The sequence below is a fragment of the Lygodium microphyllum genome, chromosome 8, assembly GCF_053477565.2.
Source record: "Lygodium microphyllum isolate KBCC chromosome 8, Lygodium_microphyllum_v1.1.10, whole genome shotgun sequence".
NCBI classification, from domain to species: domain Eukaryota; kingdom Viridiplantae; phylum Streptophyta; class Polypodiopsida; order Schizaeales; family Lygodiaceae; genus Lygodium; species Lygodium microphyllum.
Window position 1 is genome coordinate 13,053,569 of NC_141142.1, and position 15,867 is coordinate 13,069,435.

Below are 15,867 nucleotides of genomic sequence, written 5' to 3' on the forward strand. Positions count from 1 at the left end.
ACACTTGGTTTTATATCTTGAAGCATAAGGATGATGTGTTTGATGCATTCAAAGACTTCAAGAAACATGCTGAAAATGAATTGGGTTGTTACATATCATGCTTGAGATCAGATGGAGGAGGTGAATATGTCTCAAACTACTTTGACAGGTATCTTGCTAAACATGGGATCAAAAGATAGCTCACATGCAGTTATACATCGCAGCAAAACGGTGTTGTAGAGAGGAAAAACGGGGTGTTGATGGAGTCAACTAGAGCTATGCTGAATGAAAAAGGTCTGCCAAATTGTTATTGGGCTAAAGCAGTGGTGACTGTTGTATATGTGTTGAATTGAACCCCTACAGCAGGGATTCATGATGTCACTCCATATGAACGGTTGTATGGTCATAAACCTGATATTTCACACTTGAAGGTATTTGCAGCATTGCATATGTGCATATACCGGATGAGAAGAGGAAGAAATTGGATCCTAAAGCAGTGAAAAGTGTGTTATTGGATATGCACAGGAATGGAAAGCTTATAAGTGTTATGTATCTTCTACGCATGAGACACTCATAAGCAGAGATGTGGTATTTGATGAATTAGCATCCTGGTATGGGACTCCTATTGCAGTGCCTACTGATGGCTTACCCAGTATGAGTCATGCTAAAAATGCTCCTGCAAAGAGTACTTCCATGAGTGGTCTGACAGGTGATGTATCCTCTACATTGAGTCCTTGGACAGGACGATTATGGAGTCGCACTACTGCATCCACTGACACGGATATGTCAGTGAGGGGGAGAACAGATAAGGGAAAAGAAAAGGTTTTTGAAGATGTAACAGGTCCACTCACTGCAAGTTATGATTCATCTAGCAGCGATAGCTTAGACAGTGAATTGGGGATTCCATTTGTTATGACGCCAGGTGCTAGGCAGAGCCGTTATGTGCCACCTCATGAGAGGCAAGCTCACAGCGAGCCACAACTCAGGAGATCAGAGAGGGTTAGACGACTTGTTGACAGGTATACTTACACTGGATATTCAGCCCGTCATTATGCTTATATGACGAAAGTAACAAGTTTTAGAGAACCAAGTAAGTTTGAGGAGATTGGAGAGGGTTAGATGACATGTTGACAGGTATACTTACACTGGATATTCAGCCCGTCATTATGCTTATATGACGAAAGTAACAAGTTTTAGAGAACCAAGTAAGTTTGATGAGGCAGTTGCAGATGAGAATTGGCATGCTGCTATGGATAAGGAATATTCAGCTTTGGCTGAAAATGGTACATGGGATTTGGTACAGTTGCCTGAGGGCAAAACACCTATTGGATGCAAGTGGGTGTATAAGGTAAAATGTAAATCAGATGGATCATTGGAAAGATATAAGGCCAGGCTGGTTGCAAAAGGGTATACGCAGCAGTATGGTCTTGATTATGAGGAGACTTTCAGCCCTGTAGCAAAGATGGCTACAGTTAGAACTGTGATTGCTTTGGCAGCAGCTAGAGGCTGGAAACTATGGCAGATGGATGTAAAGAATGCATTTCTCAATGGAGAATTACAGGAAGAGGTTTACATGGAACAGCCTGAAGGCTATGTACATCCAGAATTTCCAGCACATGTATGTCGGCTGAAAAAGGCATTATATGGGCTGAAACAGGCACCTAGAGCATGGAATGCTCGCATCAGCAGTTATTTACAGCAACATGGTTTCCGATTGGGAGATGCTAATCATAGTTTGTTTGTGAAAAAGACAGATAATGGCTATGTTTTCCTAGTTGTCTATGTTGATGACTTGATCATTACAGGAGATGATGAAAATGGGATTGCTGAAATAAAGATGTGTTTACAGGCTGAATTTAAGGTCAAGGACCTTGGAGAGCTGAAATATTTTTTGGGGATTGAGGTTGTCTCTACACCTCAAGGCATATGGCTGCTACAGAAGCAGTATGCTCATGACATGTTACAGAAATATGGTATGGGTGATTGCAAGCCTATGGATACGCCTTTGGAGCAGAATGTCAAGCTGCAGATTGATGTTGGGACAGAGATTGAGAATGTTACTATGTACAGACAGATGGTAGGCAGCTTGATCTATCTCACGATCACTAGACCCGACTTGAGTTATGCTGTGGGGCTGATCAGCCAATTCATGCAGAAGCCTCGCAAACCACACTTGGATGCAGTTAGAAGAATTCTGAGATATGTAAAGAGTACCACATATCATGGGCTGTTTTATGCATATGGGAAACCCCTTGACTTGATGGGGTACACTGATGCTGACTGGGCTGGTTGCACGTATGACAGGAGGTCAACCAGCGGCTATGCATTTGGATTGGGAAGTAGCATGATCAGTTGGCAGAGTAAGAAACAGTCTACAGTTGCACTGTCTAGTACGGAAGCAGAGTATCGTGGTGCGGCCTTAGCAGCCTGTGAAGCTAAGGGGTTACAGAAGTTGTTGAATGACTTGGGAGTACACTAGGACAGCAAAGTCAAGCTGTACTGTGACAATTTGAGGAGTGTTATGTTAGCAAGCAATCCAGTTTATCATGCAAGATCAAAACACATTGAGGTTCACTATCATTTCATCAGGGAAATGGTTTTAGCAGATCAGATTGACTTGGAGCATGTGAAGACTAAAGACCAGGTAGCAGACATCTTTACCAAATCACTTGGTAAAGATAAGTTCATTCACTTTAGACAGCTACTTGGAGTGATGCAGATGATTTGAGTTTTGTTTTTGAGCTTGAGGGGGAGTGTTAGAAATCAAGCTCACCGTCAGTGTGTCTTCATCTATGACCGACATCTATGACAGCTAGTGTGTACAGCTATCTACATGTGACTACATTAAATAAGTCGGGTTAGTAGTCAGTTAGTGACCTGACTAGAGTTAGTCAGTCTAGTCTACATTTACACTAGGTCACTTTATCTTGTTGTGTGCGTGCTTTTCAGTTTAGAGTGTGGAATATGAAGAAATGAGCTTGGGAGCTTGAAGGCTCATGGATATGGAGTTTTTCCCTTTCTCTCTCTCTCTTATGATAAGCACGTACCTTATGTGATTAATCATCAATGAATGAGACAAAGTACTTTGCACCACCTAGCAATTGACATGTCATGGGATCACATACATCCGAATGAACAAGAACCAAAGGCTCATCCATGTGCTTCAAGCTAGACTTCTTATGTATATTACATATTTGCCTACGATCACAAGACTAAAAACGCTTATAGTCTAGGGGCAAAAGATACTAAAAATTAGTAAGCATTTTCATTCCTTTCAAAGTTATGTGTCCAAGGCAATGATGCCGAAGAGAGAGATGTGGAACTGCAGTTACATCCAAAAAATGATCAAATGACCCAAATATAAGCAAAGGATAGATGGTATTAGACTTATCACCACATGCAATAACAAGATTTCCATAGAAAATCTTCAATGAGGAATCACCAAAAAAGACAACATAACCTGCATCATCCAAGGTGCCAACAAAGATAAGGCTCTTTGTGAGAGCTAGTACATGACGTACATCATGAAGAGTGAACATGCTGCCTAAACCAAAACACAAGTGGACATCACCAATACCAACTATCTCCATTGTGCCAGGTCATTACCCAGTCAGGCAAATCCAATCATATTGCAATATGAGTGAAACCACTTTCTATGAGGGGTCACATGAAAGGAAGCCCCTGAATCTATCAACCAATGCTGAGTATATCCTGACAAGGTATGAGTTAGCCGTGAAGCATCCAAAGAAGAAGCTGCCAAGATAAGGTCTTTAGATATATCATGCCTACATTACATTAATCTCCTCAATCTTAACATTATATTTGCTAGGTGTAATGTTGTGATCATCATTCTTATCTTGCACTTTACATTTTTCCTTTTCCTTGCATATGTCTTCATATATTTTATGGCATTGTGGTCAAATATGACCTACTTTCCTGCAATAATGACAAGTAAGATTGGACTTATGGTCACAGGACTTACTGCGAGACTATTTGCATGTCTTAGACTGAGACCTATTAGAGTCTCTACCATGGCCATTTCCATCTTGCCAATCTCTCATAGTCAATGCATGGGACATATGAAAAGCATCCACATTCTTTCTATTCACCTCTTTTATCAAGAGGACACTCTCAACATCCTACAAGTTCAATCAGTGCTTAGCACTGAGAGCCATACGGAAAGTGTCCCACAACTCAAGTAGAGTATCAAGCAAAAATAAAGGATGCAAAGTATCCTTGAACTCAATCTCATACAAAGCTAAATGGTTGATAATGGAGTAAAACACATTCAATTGTGTAGATATAGAACTCTCTTCCTTCGTGCAAAGGTCCATCAATTGTTTCAACCAATACATTTAAGATGCATGACTCTGCTTGTCATAAAGATTCTTAATATGTGTCCAAAGCTCATATGCAGTCTGATTTCCAATTACGACATTGTAATGACCTGCTTAGAGAGTGATAAAATGATTTTGGACTTGCATAGCTCATCCAGTTCATCCAAATCCTCAGCTGCAATGTTTTCAGGTTTGGCAATCCCATTTTTGAGTGGTCTAACTTGCAATTTTCACACTAAAACCTAAAATATCCAGGTCTTCCAATAGCTATAGTTGATCCCATCTAATTTCTCAATATTGAAGATAGCAACGTTGGGAGAACCACTAGCCACAATGAGACCAAACAAGTACACAGAAGAGCAAATTGAGCTGCTGTAATATCCTACAAATCGGTCCTAAAACCATTGATAAATCAAGAAGCTGAAAACAAGGAGGTATTGACAAAATAATGAGCTATCCATAAACTATAGTCAAGAAACTATCAAGTACAAGCGATTGCCCTCAAATAGAATGCATAATAACAAATTACAACAATATACCAACAACCAACTGTGAGCAACTAAGAGGGAAGAAGCCAAGAATAACTGACATTGAAGACTATCATAACTGTAGTGTGCCAGAAACCATATGTGCAATAGGCATAGATGTCATGCAAATGGTAGGTCTCAAGAATAATGAAGAGAATTGTCAAATGCATAACCCATTGAGTAAAAACTCAATACATAATCCGTATGCATATAGATACCACTAATAATAATCTAGCAGACATAAGTGCCATGTCTAAGCCAAGATATCAAATCAGCCCACGATAGGGTAATCATCATCCAATGAATATCAAGAGAGCATGTACATGTCATAATGAGTCCCATTATCTCACTATAATAAGCTCAAGCTCAACTGCATAAACCAAATGCTCTGTAGTACATCCAAGTGCCAATGTGACTTAGTACATAAAGCCGATCAGCTCCCACTGAAGCAAGTCAAATGCCAAATGAGCAAGCAAAGCTCAAGACATCATCCGAATGATATCTAAACATCCAAGATCCATAGAGCATACATTGGGAAGCATAAAATCCAATATGTACTTTAAGCCCATTAACTGCATAAACCATTGAAGCAACCAAGGCATGTGACCATAGCCAATATTAATGTAATGGAGCTCAAATCTCAGCTCAAAAGCATGCCATAGCATATCGAGAAGTATACATAATAATCAAAGCAATGGTACATTCATTGAGTATCCCTAAAGCATCAATGAGTATTAGACATAAGCTTTTTATTGATAAATGACATTTAGCCTTGATATAATATCAATGAAATCTCTAAGAAAACTGAGCCAAATGTGTGCTTAAAATAGCCCAAAAGCATAGCCACACCATCCAGGCACCAAAATCGCATCCCTGAAGCATCAAACATACACTATGGAATTTACTATTTACTGTCTTGGAAAGCTCTGGAACAAGTGCAGAGCAAGTTATGACAATATGTAAGAAGAAAAGACTCAATGCATACCTTGAGAGAAAGAAAATGGCTGCCATGAAACCTTGAGTTGAAGATTTGAATTTAAGTTGAAGCAAGGAATGAAGAAGCTCCTCGAATGGTTGACTTTGATACTAGTGAATGGAATGGGCATGGAGTGGAAGCATGCGAGTGGAAGCAAGAGTATGGTGGAAGGAGAGAGAGAGAGAGAGAGAGAGAGAGAGAGAGAGAGAGAGAGAGAGAGAGAGAGAGAGAGAGAGAGAGAGAGAGAGAGAGAGAGAGAAGATGTGGAAACTCCAATGGTCACAATGTGTGACTGGCCTTTCCTATATTCAAATGTCATTGAAAGAATCAAGAATGAAATAATAGTCATGGGTGCCCACCACCTGCAGTATACAGTTGTGCGGGTATTGTTAGTGTAGTAATACACAGGCGGCTAGATACATGCACCTTTACCCCTAACAATTCAACTCTTCCTAGAAATCCTTAATCTAATGCATCTTTGTGGAAAACCTCTCAACTTACCAAGACCACCCTACCATAGGATGAATCTATTAGGGATTTTCCCTCATGCTTTCCATTTGTGATGGGATTTACTTAGTTTTCTATTACCTACCATATTAGTTTAGCACGTAAAAAAGAGCTCTCTTAACTAGCTAATTAAATAAGGTTCATTCATGTAATTTTGTTCATGAACACACAATTGTAGATAAAAATCATTTGGAAAAAGCATAACCTTTATTCCAAAGTTGGATAATCATTGTCTTATTACACAATCACCAGTCTATATATAGGACTCTGTTTTAAGGTAGAAACCACCAATTTGTGCTCAATAGCATCGAGGCCTTCTGAGAGACCTAGCTCGTAGGGGGATTAGACTAGTCTTCGCACACCTAAGGAATTAGACCAAAGACCCCTAGCCCCTTGGTGCCTCCTAGCAATACCTAGTCTTTAGAAAGGGACCTCTCACATCTATGTTGGTCCTAGCATCCAATGCAATATAAAGAATACCTTGGTGAAGAGCTCTATGGCTAATGCAAGGGGAGGTCTAGCACTCATCTCTAAAAGTTTTAACATATGTTAGGAATCTTAACTTAGACAATCGTAGGAGATTCCATTTGGCTTGACTAAGTTGTAATGAACTGGTCATAAGCATTAGCCTATTATTTGAAAAGAGAAATTCAACCTTAGATTAATGTAGCATCTTCATTGAATCTAGACCCCTCCTTGGGACCTTCACTTCCTTCTAAGTGTAAGTAGGTAACTTTTAGGAATCTTATGGTTTCTTTGGCTCCTAACCCTTTTCGTGAGCTATATGAGTTTTGCTACATGACTTGCTCAAAAGTTGTGGGTAGGTCTTCTTTTCAAGGGTCTTAAAAGGAAACCCTCTAAGTATGTAGGCTCTTAAGCTCATCCAAACTAACTTATCTTAATTTATCTCTATCTTTAAGTTTTTGTAAAGAGGATTATGCCTTATAGTTTAAGGTTTGATGCTTTAAGGCATGCTTATTGTTTTAGCCAATTCTCCCTATGGATAAGGCCTTGATGAGATGGGTTTTTAAAGTAACATTGTCAAGATTAGCTATCCCTCTTCTACTTACATTAAAAAAGTTCATTATCACCTAATTATTGTTTTCTCTTCTCGAGAAGGCCTAAATATTGAATGTAGCATTCCTTTGAGTCTAACTTCTTTAAGGAAAACCCATGTGAGGTTTAACTTAATGTTTTATTGAGCATAACTTAGAGAAGGAAATTTTAATTTTTAATCTATTGTACAACTTCGACTTTCCTTTTTTTAATTTTAGAAGTCTGTTAATTATCACAAGTAAAGAAATCACTTTAACCATCGCAAGATAGCACCCTATGCAAGGACTAGTCCTATAATGGGAGGGGATACTCCTTTCAAAAATTCCCTCCTATAGGCAACTAACTTAAATCCATCTCTACAAAAGTCTGGAAATGCCATAAAGATGCTCAAAACTCAATAGTTGTGCCACACATGTTCTTAACCTTTTGAACTAATATCCCTAGTATTTTTTGTATCAAAATTACTTTAAAACACAAGGAGGGTACCTAGACTTGAGTCAGTGCGATGGGGATGTCATTTGCATGCACTACCTCTTATCTAACTCTTATGCTCCTTCACTTTCGAGCCATCATGAGTGTATGTGCTCTCCTAGTGTGTCCATTGTCCTGCTTCTCCTTGGATCTTCATTGGTCTTATAAAACTCAAATGTCCTTAGATCCGAGATTTGTAAAGGCAAAAGGGACATAATGAAGGTATAAGGTATGGTTTGGCAAGAGACATTTTGATTTATGGAGGAGGATGGCTCTTTGGGATTTTGGTAATATAATTTTGTTTGACTGACATGGATTAAAAACTTGAGGTGCTCTAAATGGGTTGAGGATGGAGAGCAAGACTGGGGAGGCTATCACATGGGTGATTGCAGATGCAGATTTTGTGATGGGGTTTGATTAGGAGATTGAGAGGATATTGGCAACAGATCAATAGAATGAATCTTGGAATTGGTAGGAGGGAAATAATTTGCTAAGTAGAGAAGATTGAGATGAGACCTAATTTGATAATGCTTATTGCCTCCTTATCTTCGACTTGCACATTTTCAATTCTCTCTCTCTCTCTCTCTCTCTCTCTCTCTCTCTCTCTCTCTCTCTCTCTCTCTCTCTCTCTCTCTCTCTCTCTCTCTCTCTCTCTCTCTCTCTCTCTCTCTGTGTGTGTGTGTGTGTGTGTGTGTGTGTGTGTGTGTGTGTGTGTGCGTGCGTGCGTGTGCGTGTGCGTGTGCGTGTGCGTGTGCGCGTGCATGCGTGCGTGCGTGTGTGCATGTGTGTGTGTTGATTGCAAGATAATAGAGTGACTAACCTTTGGAGTTGTAGGGGGAGGTTATTATATAGTCTATCCCCTCTCCCTTTTATTGCTCACTAATTCTGGTTTACTCCCGTTCCTCTCTACTTGTGTTTATCTCTCCTTGATTCTCTCATGATGATCATGTTGCTGCAAATATGGGCATGTCACCTCTTTGTTTCCATTCCCATGTCTGTATAAATCTTGGTGATGATTACGAGGAAGACAACAATTAAAAAGGTGGTAGTTGCTTTACTTTGGTATAAGGTAAAGAAAGGTTCATCATGTTAGGCTCCTATTAACGTGTAGGGGTCGAGGATGTGACAAAATACATGTAGGCTTCCAAAATGGCTTTCTAATTCATTATGTCTATACTTACCACAATAGTTTTCATTCTTAAAACTAAAGGTTGCAGACATTATGCTCTAGTATCCTTTCAAGGATCAACTTGATTATAGACCTCATGCTAGACTTGCACAATATTTTGCAAGAACCAACAAACTTAGCTTTTGGTATGTAAGAACTTCTATTCACAACATATGTTTTTAGGTAATCCATGGTAACTAGAGACATGTATCTTATCTCCCCTTGCTTGTCTGACATGAAGCTTCCAAGTAAGGAAGCCTTTTGAAATGTTTGATTCCAATAGATGATGGACATGTATCCTCCCTCTATAGGTAGTCCTTCTCTCCATCCTCGCCCACTCTCCCCTCCTCTCTTTTTTTTTGAGTTGCTTTAATTAAATAATAGTGTGGGAATGGCCTTATACTCCCTAATAATAAATATACATGTCTCATTGGAACCAAACATTACAAAAGGCCTAATACTCCTTTGCATGTATTTTGGAATTGTTTATTATGTTTCTTTATATGTTTGGTTTTCTTTGTTCTCCAGGTTATTGCACCTCCATGGGGATGTATGGTGTCACCTATGATATTCCATCATGATGGTTGTTGCATCATCTGGTGTTCAACTTTTCTTAAATGAATGCATGATATCATTGACTGATACATGCCACATGCTCATTTATAGTTTACGTACGTATAAATCCAAGCTTATTTATGTAACATAAATCTAATTCTTATGCTAACTCTGTTTGTGTATTTGCAATGAAGTACATAGCTCAAGATGCAATGGCAAAGACATTTGTCCTTGCTTAGTTGGACCAAGATTTCAATGAAGCCACTTGTGCGAGCTACTACGGCACAAACCAAGTAACACATGGTATGTTCACATTCATAAAGTTGTGATTTTTGAGTTAAATTGATTAATGAGAGAGAGAGAGAGAGAGAGAGAGAGAGAGAGAGAGAGAGAGAGAGAGAGAGAGAGAGAGGGGGGGGGGGGAGAGATTATTTATCCATGTGGTCCACTAAAGTAGACAAACATTTTAAAACTTGAATTTAAGTAGAAAACATGCAATTATAAGGGAGAACAAGAGACCACCATCCCTTTTTTAGGAGTCTGGAGCCACTTAAAATAAAAAATGTGTTTATGGATAACATTGTCTTAACTGCAAGCAGTTCCAAAAAAATTACACATTGTTAAGTTTAGTTAAGTGGTCCACTTTGCCGTGAAATGCGTGTATATCATGCTTTTTGAGAAGAAGATTTTATTTTTACAAATAAAAGAAAAAGGTTTTTCTCTCCCCCCTTCTCTCTTGTGCATTAAAAAAGGCTAGGTGCAATAGTGTGCCCTTGTATTTCATGCTCGAGAGAAGGGTGTTGGAGGGCTATGGACCATGCCTATAACTCCCATCAATTGATTGCCTATTTCATGAATCCCTTCTCTCCTTCTATCTCTTTTGAAGCTCTTGTGTTTCAATGTAATGATAAATCGTGTACACAACATTAAAACATTAAAAAAAATAGAGATTGAACTTAAATCATGAAGAAAAATGAGAGCTATAAACCTTTTGTTCCATTGCAAGATATTGATTACTTTTATTCCCAAGACAAGGTTTGAGAGGGGCCCATGTGTGAGATAGACCTATTGGTGTCACCAAGTAAGGTGATTCATGTGTTTTCTAATATTGTGGTGATACATTGTGATCTATATAACTTAATACATTGTGGCCTATACTTGTAGCTATTTTTTTTATATTAAGTAAGAAGGGTAACCATTAATTTCCTCATTTCCATCCCAATACAATTCCAAATTTCCAAATAGATAAGTAGCCTTAATTGAATCTACCATCCTCTCTACACGATATGAAGCCCAATACTATTCACGGCTACACCTCCAAATGCAACTTGTCCTTGATCATCACAAGAGGTCTCCAAAATCTGTAGTCCATCATCATAAGAGGTTGTTCTATAGCTTCCATATCTCCATCCTATTGCATACAATAGGAAACCCTTATTTTATTTCCCCACTCCCCTTTTAGGGGCCTTCCCTCCTACAATTCAAGACAACACCCTCACTAAAGTTATGTCTCATAGGCCACTTAGGTCTTTTGTAGATGCTAATTTATATTTCTTCTCTCAAATAATTGGTGTGCATGCAAGTGTACTTTAGTGTGGCTTAGTTGATTATAAGCGAGATTAAGTCACAAAATTTTCAAAAAGTTTTGGGAAATTTCCAACACACATCATCTACATTGTCCCTTATTTTGAGATCAACTAGACCAACATGATACAAACCTACATGGCACTCATCTAAGAACATCTATGTGAATGAAGTATACTATTTATGGTGAAGTATCTTTTTTGTATGTACACGATTCAATTTTCCCTCTCTTCTTTGACCATGCATTAAATGGCTGCATAAGACTCCAAACCTCCCCCCTCTCCTCACGTGGAATCCCTTACAACGGCCTGTTCTAGGTAGGCAATAATGCACTCATCAATGTGACCATGCCCATGTTGCCCCTCTCTAGCTTGAAAGTGTGCTTCTTTCTTCATTCTCCTCTCAAGAGACCTTGGATGCCATAAGTGTGGGGGGTGTGTTGCTTGGGTGGTGGTGTCGTTGGTGGTGACAACAGCCATTTGTACTATATGATGGCAAAGGAGGTGTGTGAAGACTTGAAGGCATTGTACTTCACCTATAGCAAGACATGTGGGAGGTTAAGGTGAGTGAAAAGGGCATTTGCTTCTCTCTCTCTCTCTCTCTCTTATATATATATATATATATATATATATATATATATATATATATAGTGAGAATTGAGAGGTGAGGATGAGTAGAAAGGGCATTTGCACACACACACACACACATTTTCAGAATGTGGCACCATTGGTACTTGGGTCCGAACCATGTCAACCTCGTCACATGTGTCCTGGATTGCATCAGACGAACTTATTGCTTGTGGTTCTTGTTGTGGTGGTGCCAAGGGGCCATGTTGAGGACTATGTGGAATTGGACGAATAATTATATTATTGTGTATTGTTGTTAGTCCCTCTATATCTAACTATTTTGGTTGTTGGAATGGTGTGAATTGAGGAGGACGAGGATTGATCAAAGGAGGGTGTTTGGAAACACATTTACAGGAATACCGTATCCCACACTATGGCTTGGAATGTGGCTTGGAACACCCACACTTTGGCTCAAGAAGTACATAAAATCATTACTGCATATTGCATCCTAGCTCATTTGAGACACGAATTATTGAAACTTGTCCATGGGAGTGCTTTCTTGTAAATCCATCGAGCTCCACCTTATGCATGAAAATTGATCCATTATTTACAATATATGGATGGACTGAGAGGTTTATTGTTCTTTACATAATTGATCCATTATTGTTCTTTATGTAACTTTATGAGACAATCCGTATATAAGATTGTTGTATGCATAACTTTACGAGACAGAGATTCAAATCATGCATAATTAGTGTATGCATAACCAATTTGGAACAATTCAATCTATAGATCCAGCACTGCTAACATTGATCGTAATGTCTACATGAATAAACATGCTTAAACTAGGACAATTTTATGCATAATTTTATGAGGTCATTGTATGCATAGCTTTATGAGACAATTTGTGTATGCATAATTGCCGAATGCATAACTTTATGAGATAATATCAATACATGCATAATAAGTGTATGCATAACTTTATAGGACAATCTATATACATAATCATTGCATAATTAGGGCCATTACACACCCAAACACGGCTGCCCAAGTCCACCAACACGGGCCAATAAGAAGGGACCAATACAAAAAAGGGCCTTAGAGTATACATATTCAAATCAGGTATCATAATCTACACATTATCAGCTTACACAAAATCACGTATGATAATCTATACATAATTAGTGTATACATATTCAAATCATATATGACAATCTATACATAATCAATGTATGCATAACTTTATGAGACAATATCAATATATGCATAATAAGTGTATGTATAACTTTATGAGATAATATGTATACATATTCAAATTAGGTATCCTAATCTACACATTATAAGCTTATACAAAACCACGTATGATAATTTATACATAATCACTTTATACATATTCAAATCATGTATGACAATCTATACATAATAAGTGTATACATAAACGGTGTATACACATTCAAGTCATGCAAGATTAGTCTAGACACAATCAAATGAAGCATAACCCGTTTGTAGATTATCAAAATATGTATAATCGATATATGCATGACGAATTTGACAACATTTAATTAATAGATTGGGCCTTAATCAATTCATTAAACGGATCGGTCATGCAATCCATTGACCCCAATGCAAGAGAAAAAATGGAGGATAATATGTTTAGATTGGTTAATACTTGAAAAATATATATGTATGGATTGGTCATGCAATCCAACAACCCCAATGCAAGAGAGATGGCCTACTACACAAGGGGAACTATGGAGAGGGCACAACCTACACATACTATTTTGAAACATTTGTAACACTATCCAATTCAGTCCATGATGGTGGTAGCAATTAAGTTTCAGTCACCATGAATTTCGAACTGAACTTTGAACTATGAAAAATTAAAAACATATTCATTAGTTGAAGGGAAATCAAAGAGCAATCTTCCTAGTGTCAAAGCAATGTGGCTCTTTCAATACGAACCGAATAGATTTCTACCAAAGGCAACACCACTACAAGGCAATCTAGATTCTGAAATAAGGAGGCAGAATCTAGTCTTAAGCCATATTACATCCATTACATGTCCTAAATTCAGCAAACAACAAAAGTATATTGTCCAATTCAGTCCATGATGGTGGTAGCAATTAAAGTTCAGTCACCATGAATTTTGAAGTGAACTTTGAGCTATGAAAAATTAAAAACATAATCACAAGTTGAAGGGAAATCAAAGAGCAATCTATCTAGTGCCAAAGCAGGGTGGCTCTTTCAATACAAATCAAATAGACTTCTGGCAAAGGCAGCACCACTACAAGGCAATCTTGATTCTGAAATAAGCATGCAAAATCTAGTTTTAAGTCTTATTATATTCATTACATGTCCTAAATTCACCAAATAGTAGAGGTATATTGTCCAAATTAGTATGATGGTGTTATCAATTCAATGAATATTTATCAGTCTATGATGGTGGTAGCAATTCATTGAATATTTACATGTCCAAATTCAATCATTGATGGTGGCACCAATCAATCCATGACTGTGGTAGCAATTTAGTGAATATTTACATGTCCAATTCAGTTATTGATGGTGGTAACAATCTACAATCAAATATTTACATGTCCTAAATTTAGTGAATAATAGAAGTGTAATCCATGTATTCTCACTATTACATTCATTACAAGATGGTTTCCTGTGGATGAACTTGGATGGGGGAGCTCCCCTGCCCTACGAAACGCCGAAACAGGATGAGGGAAGCCGTCAATAGCCCTCTTGTTGGAGCTACCGGGTGCCCCCGGTGTGTGAGAGGAGGGCGTCCTTTTTCCCTATTGGTCCCGTCCTATTGGCCCGTGTTGGTGGACTTGAGCCGCTGCGTTTGGGTGTAACGGCCCTCACGCAAACACGGGTTTTAAAAAAAATAAAATTATTGCTGTGTTAGCTCAAAACACACTATAGAAATGGGAGGCTACAGAGAGAAGATTACGATTTAGACAGAACACGGTGTTACAAAAGCTCAACAACGATAGCGATGGCGAAGGCGCTCGACGTCGCCTACAAGGCCACAACCTGTTTTCTGGGTCTTGCGACTATCTATTTCGGAGCAAATCTGGCCTTGAACGCCGCCAGCGGCGTTGCCTGGCACTTGTCCAACTCTGTAAGTTTCTCTCTTCTTCTCTTCACTCTCACAGAATTTCTTTGTACTGGAAAGTGGTTTCCATATCAGGATGACCACAGGGTTTCCTTGTCAGCTTACAGATCACTCCTGAAGGAATACTTGGACTGTTTTGTAGGTTAGGACGTTTGAGAGTCAAGAAACTCAGGAAGATCGTAAAATGTTCGCATCTTGATCCATTAGGATAGAGCCAGTTCTTAACAACTGAAATCGAGGCGCTGCTATTTTGATAAGTTATTCCTGCAAGGTGTGCACTAAAGGACAAGCTAAAATTGTATGAAGGACATGCTAAAATTGTATGCATGCTTTAACCAATGTCCACACTTCTATACACACGTTAAGTACAGCACTCCACGTGCACAGAATCATGGATGACGTATAGAAGTACGTAGGAGATTCAAATGTAGCATAACTCACTGACGAAGAGTTACAAAAAGATGGCAAGACCCTAGTGTTGCGTGGAAGGTTTCACGAAAAGAGGGGAGGCCAGAGGGCCTTCGTTGCTACAGCTTTAGATGGTTAGACTGATTCATTTAGTTTACAGTGCAGTAGCCAGTGAGATAGATGACCTTGGCCAAAGGAGAGGAGTGTGCTACCATCGTATATGTTCTTACATGTTGTGAGTGTCAATCTTGTGCGAAGCAACAAACCTTTACAAGATGCGTTTGCAACTTACTCAGCAAAGTATGATCAGGCCGCATACCATCAAGTCCAGATTTGATGGTTGCCACCTCGTCCTTGAGATAGTGTTAGGGGTGGTCGACTTCCCCATGATCAAGTGTAATCTATCAGATTTTTGTGGTCAATTTCATGGTGGCAAGGCTCTAGTTTGCACAATAGTAGCAGTGTCATCTAGCATACAGAATGGTGACATATTACTTCAACTTATTGATTTTGGATCATGTAACACTTAATCATTGTAAAAGAGACAATTCTCACAACAAATAAATTTTTTGGAAAATACAAGAATACACCAAATGTGCCAAAGAAACCATA

The 15,867-nt window shown here is 38.7% G+C and overlaps 1 protein-coding gene across 3 annotated transcripts in view; it reads left to right on the forward strand.

Annotated features, from left to right (window-relative positions):
• Nucleotides 1–14,516: 14,516 nt before the first annotated feature.
• Nucleotides 14,517–15,867, forward strand: part of LOC148031980 (uncharacterized) — a 77,910-nt gene continuing 76,559 nt past the window's right edge. Inside the window, exons 1-2 of one of the 3 annotated variants that reach the window (XR_015691733.1) lie at nt 14,541–14,853; nt 14,990–15,118. Coding sequence is in view for 1 of the 3 variants with exons in the window: in XM_087684015.1 (XP_087540141.1) it covers nt 14,728–14,853 (126 nt within the window). In the remaining 2 variants the exon portion in view is untranslated. Of the gene's footprint in view, nt 14,854–14,989; nt 15,119–15,867 lie in introns of all 3 variants that reach the window. The other 2 variants (XR_015691732.1, XM_087684015.1) reach the window with 2 other exon arrangements.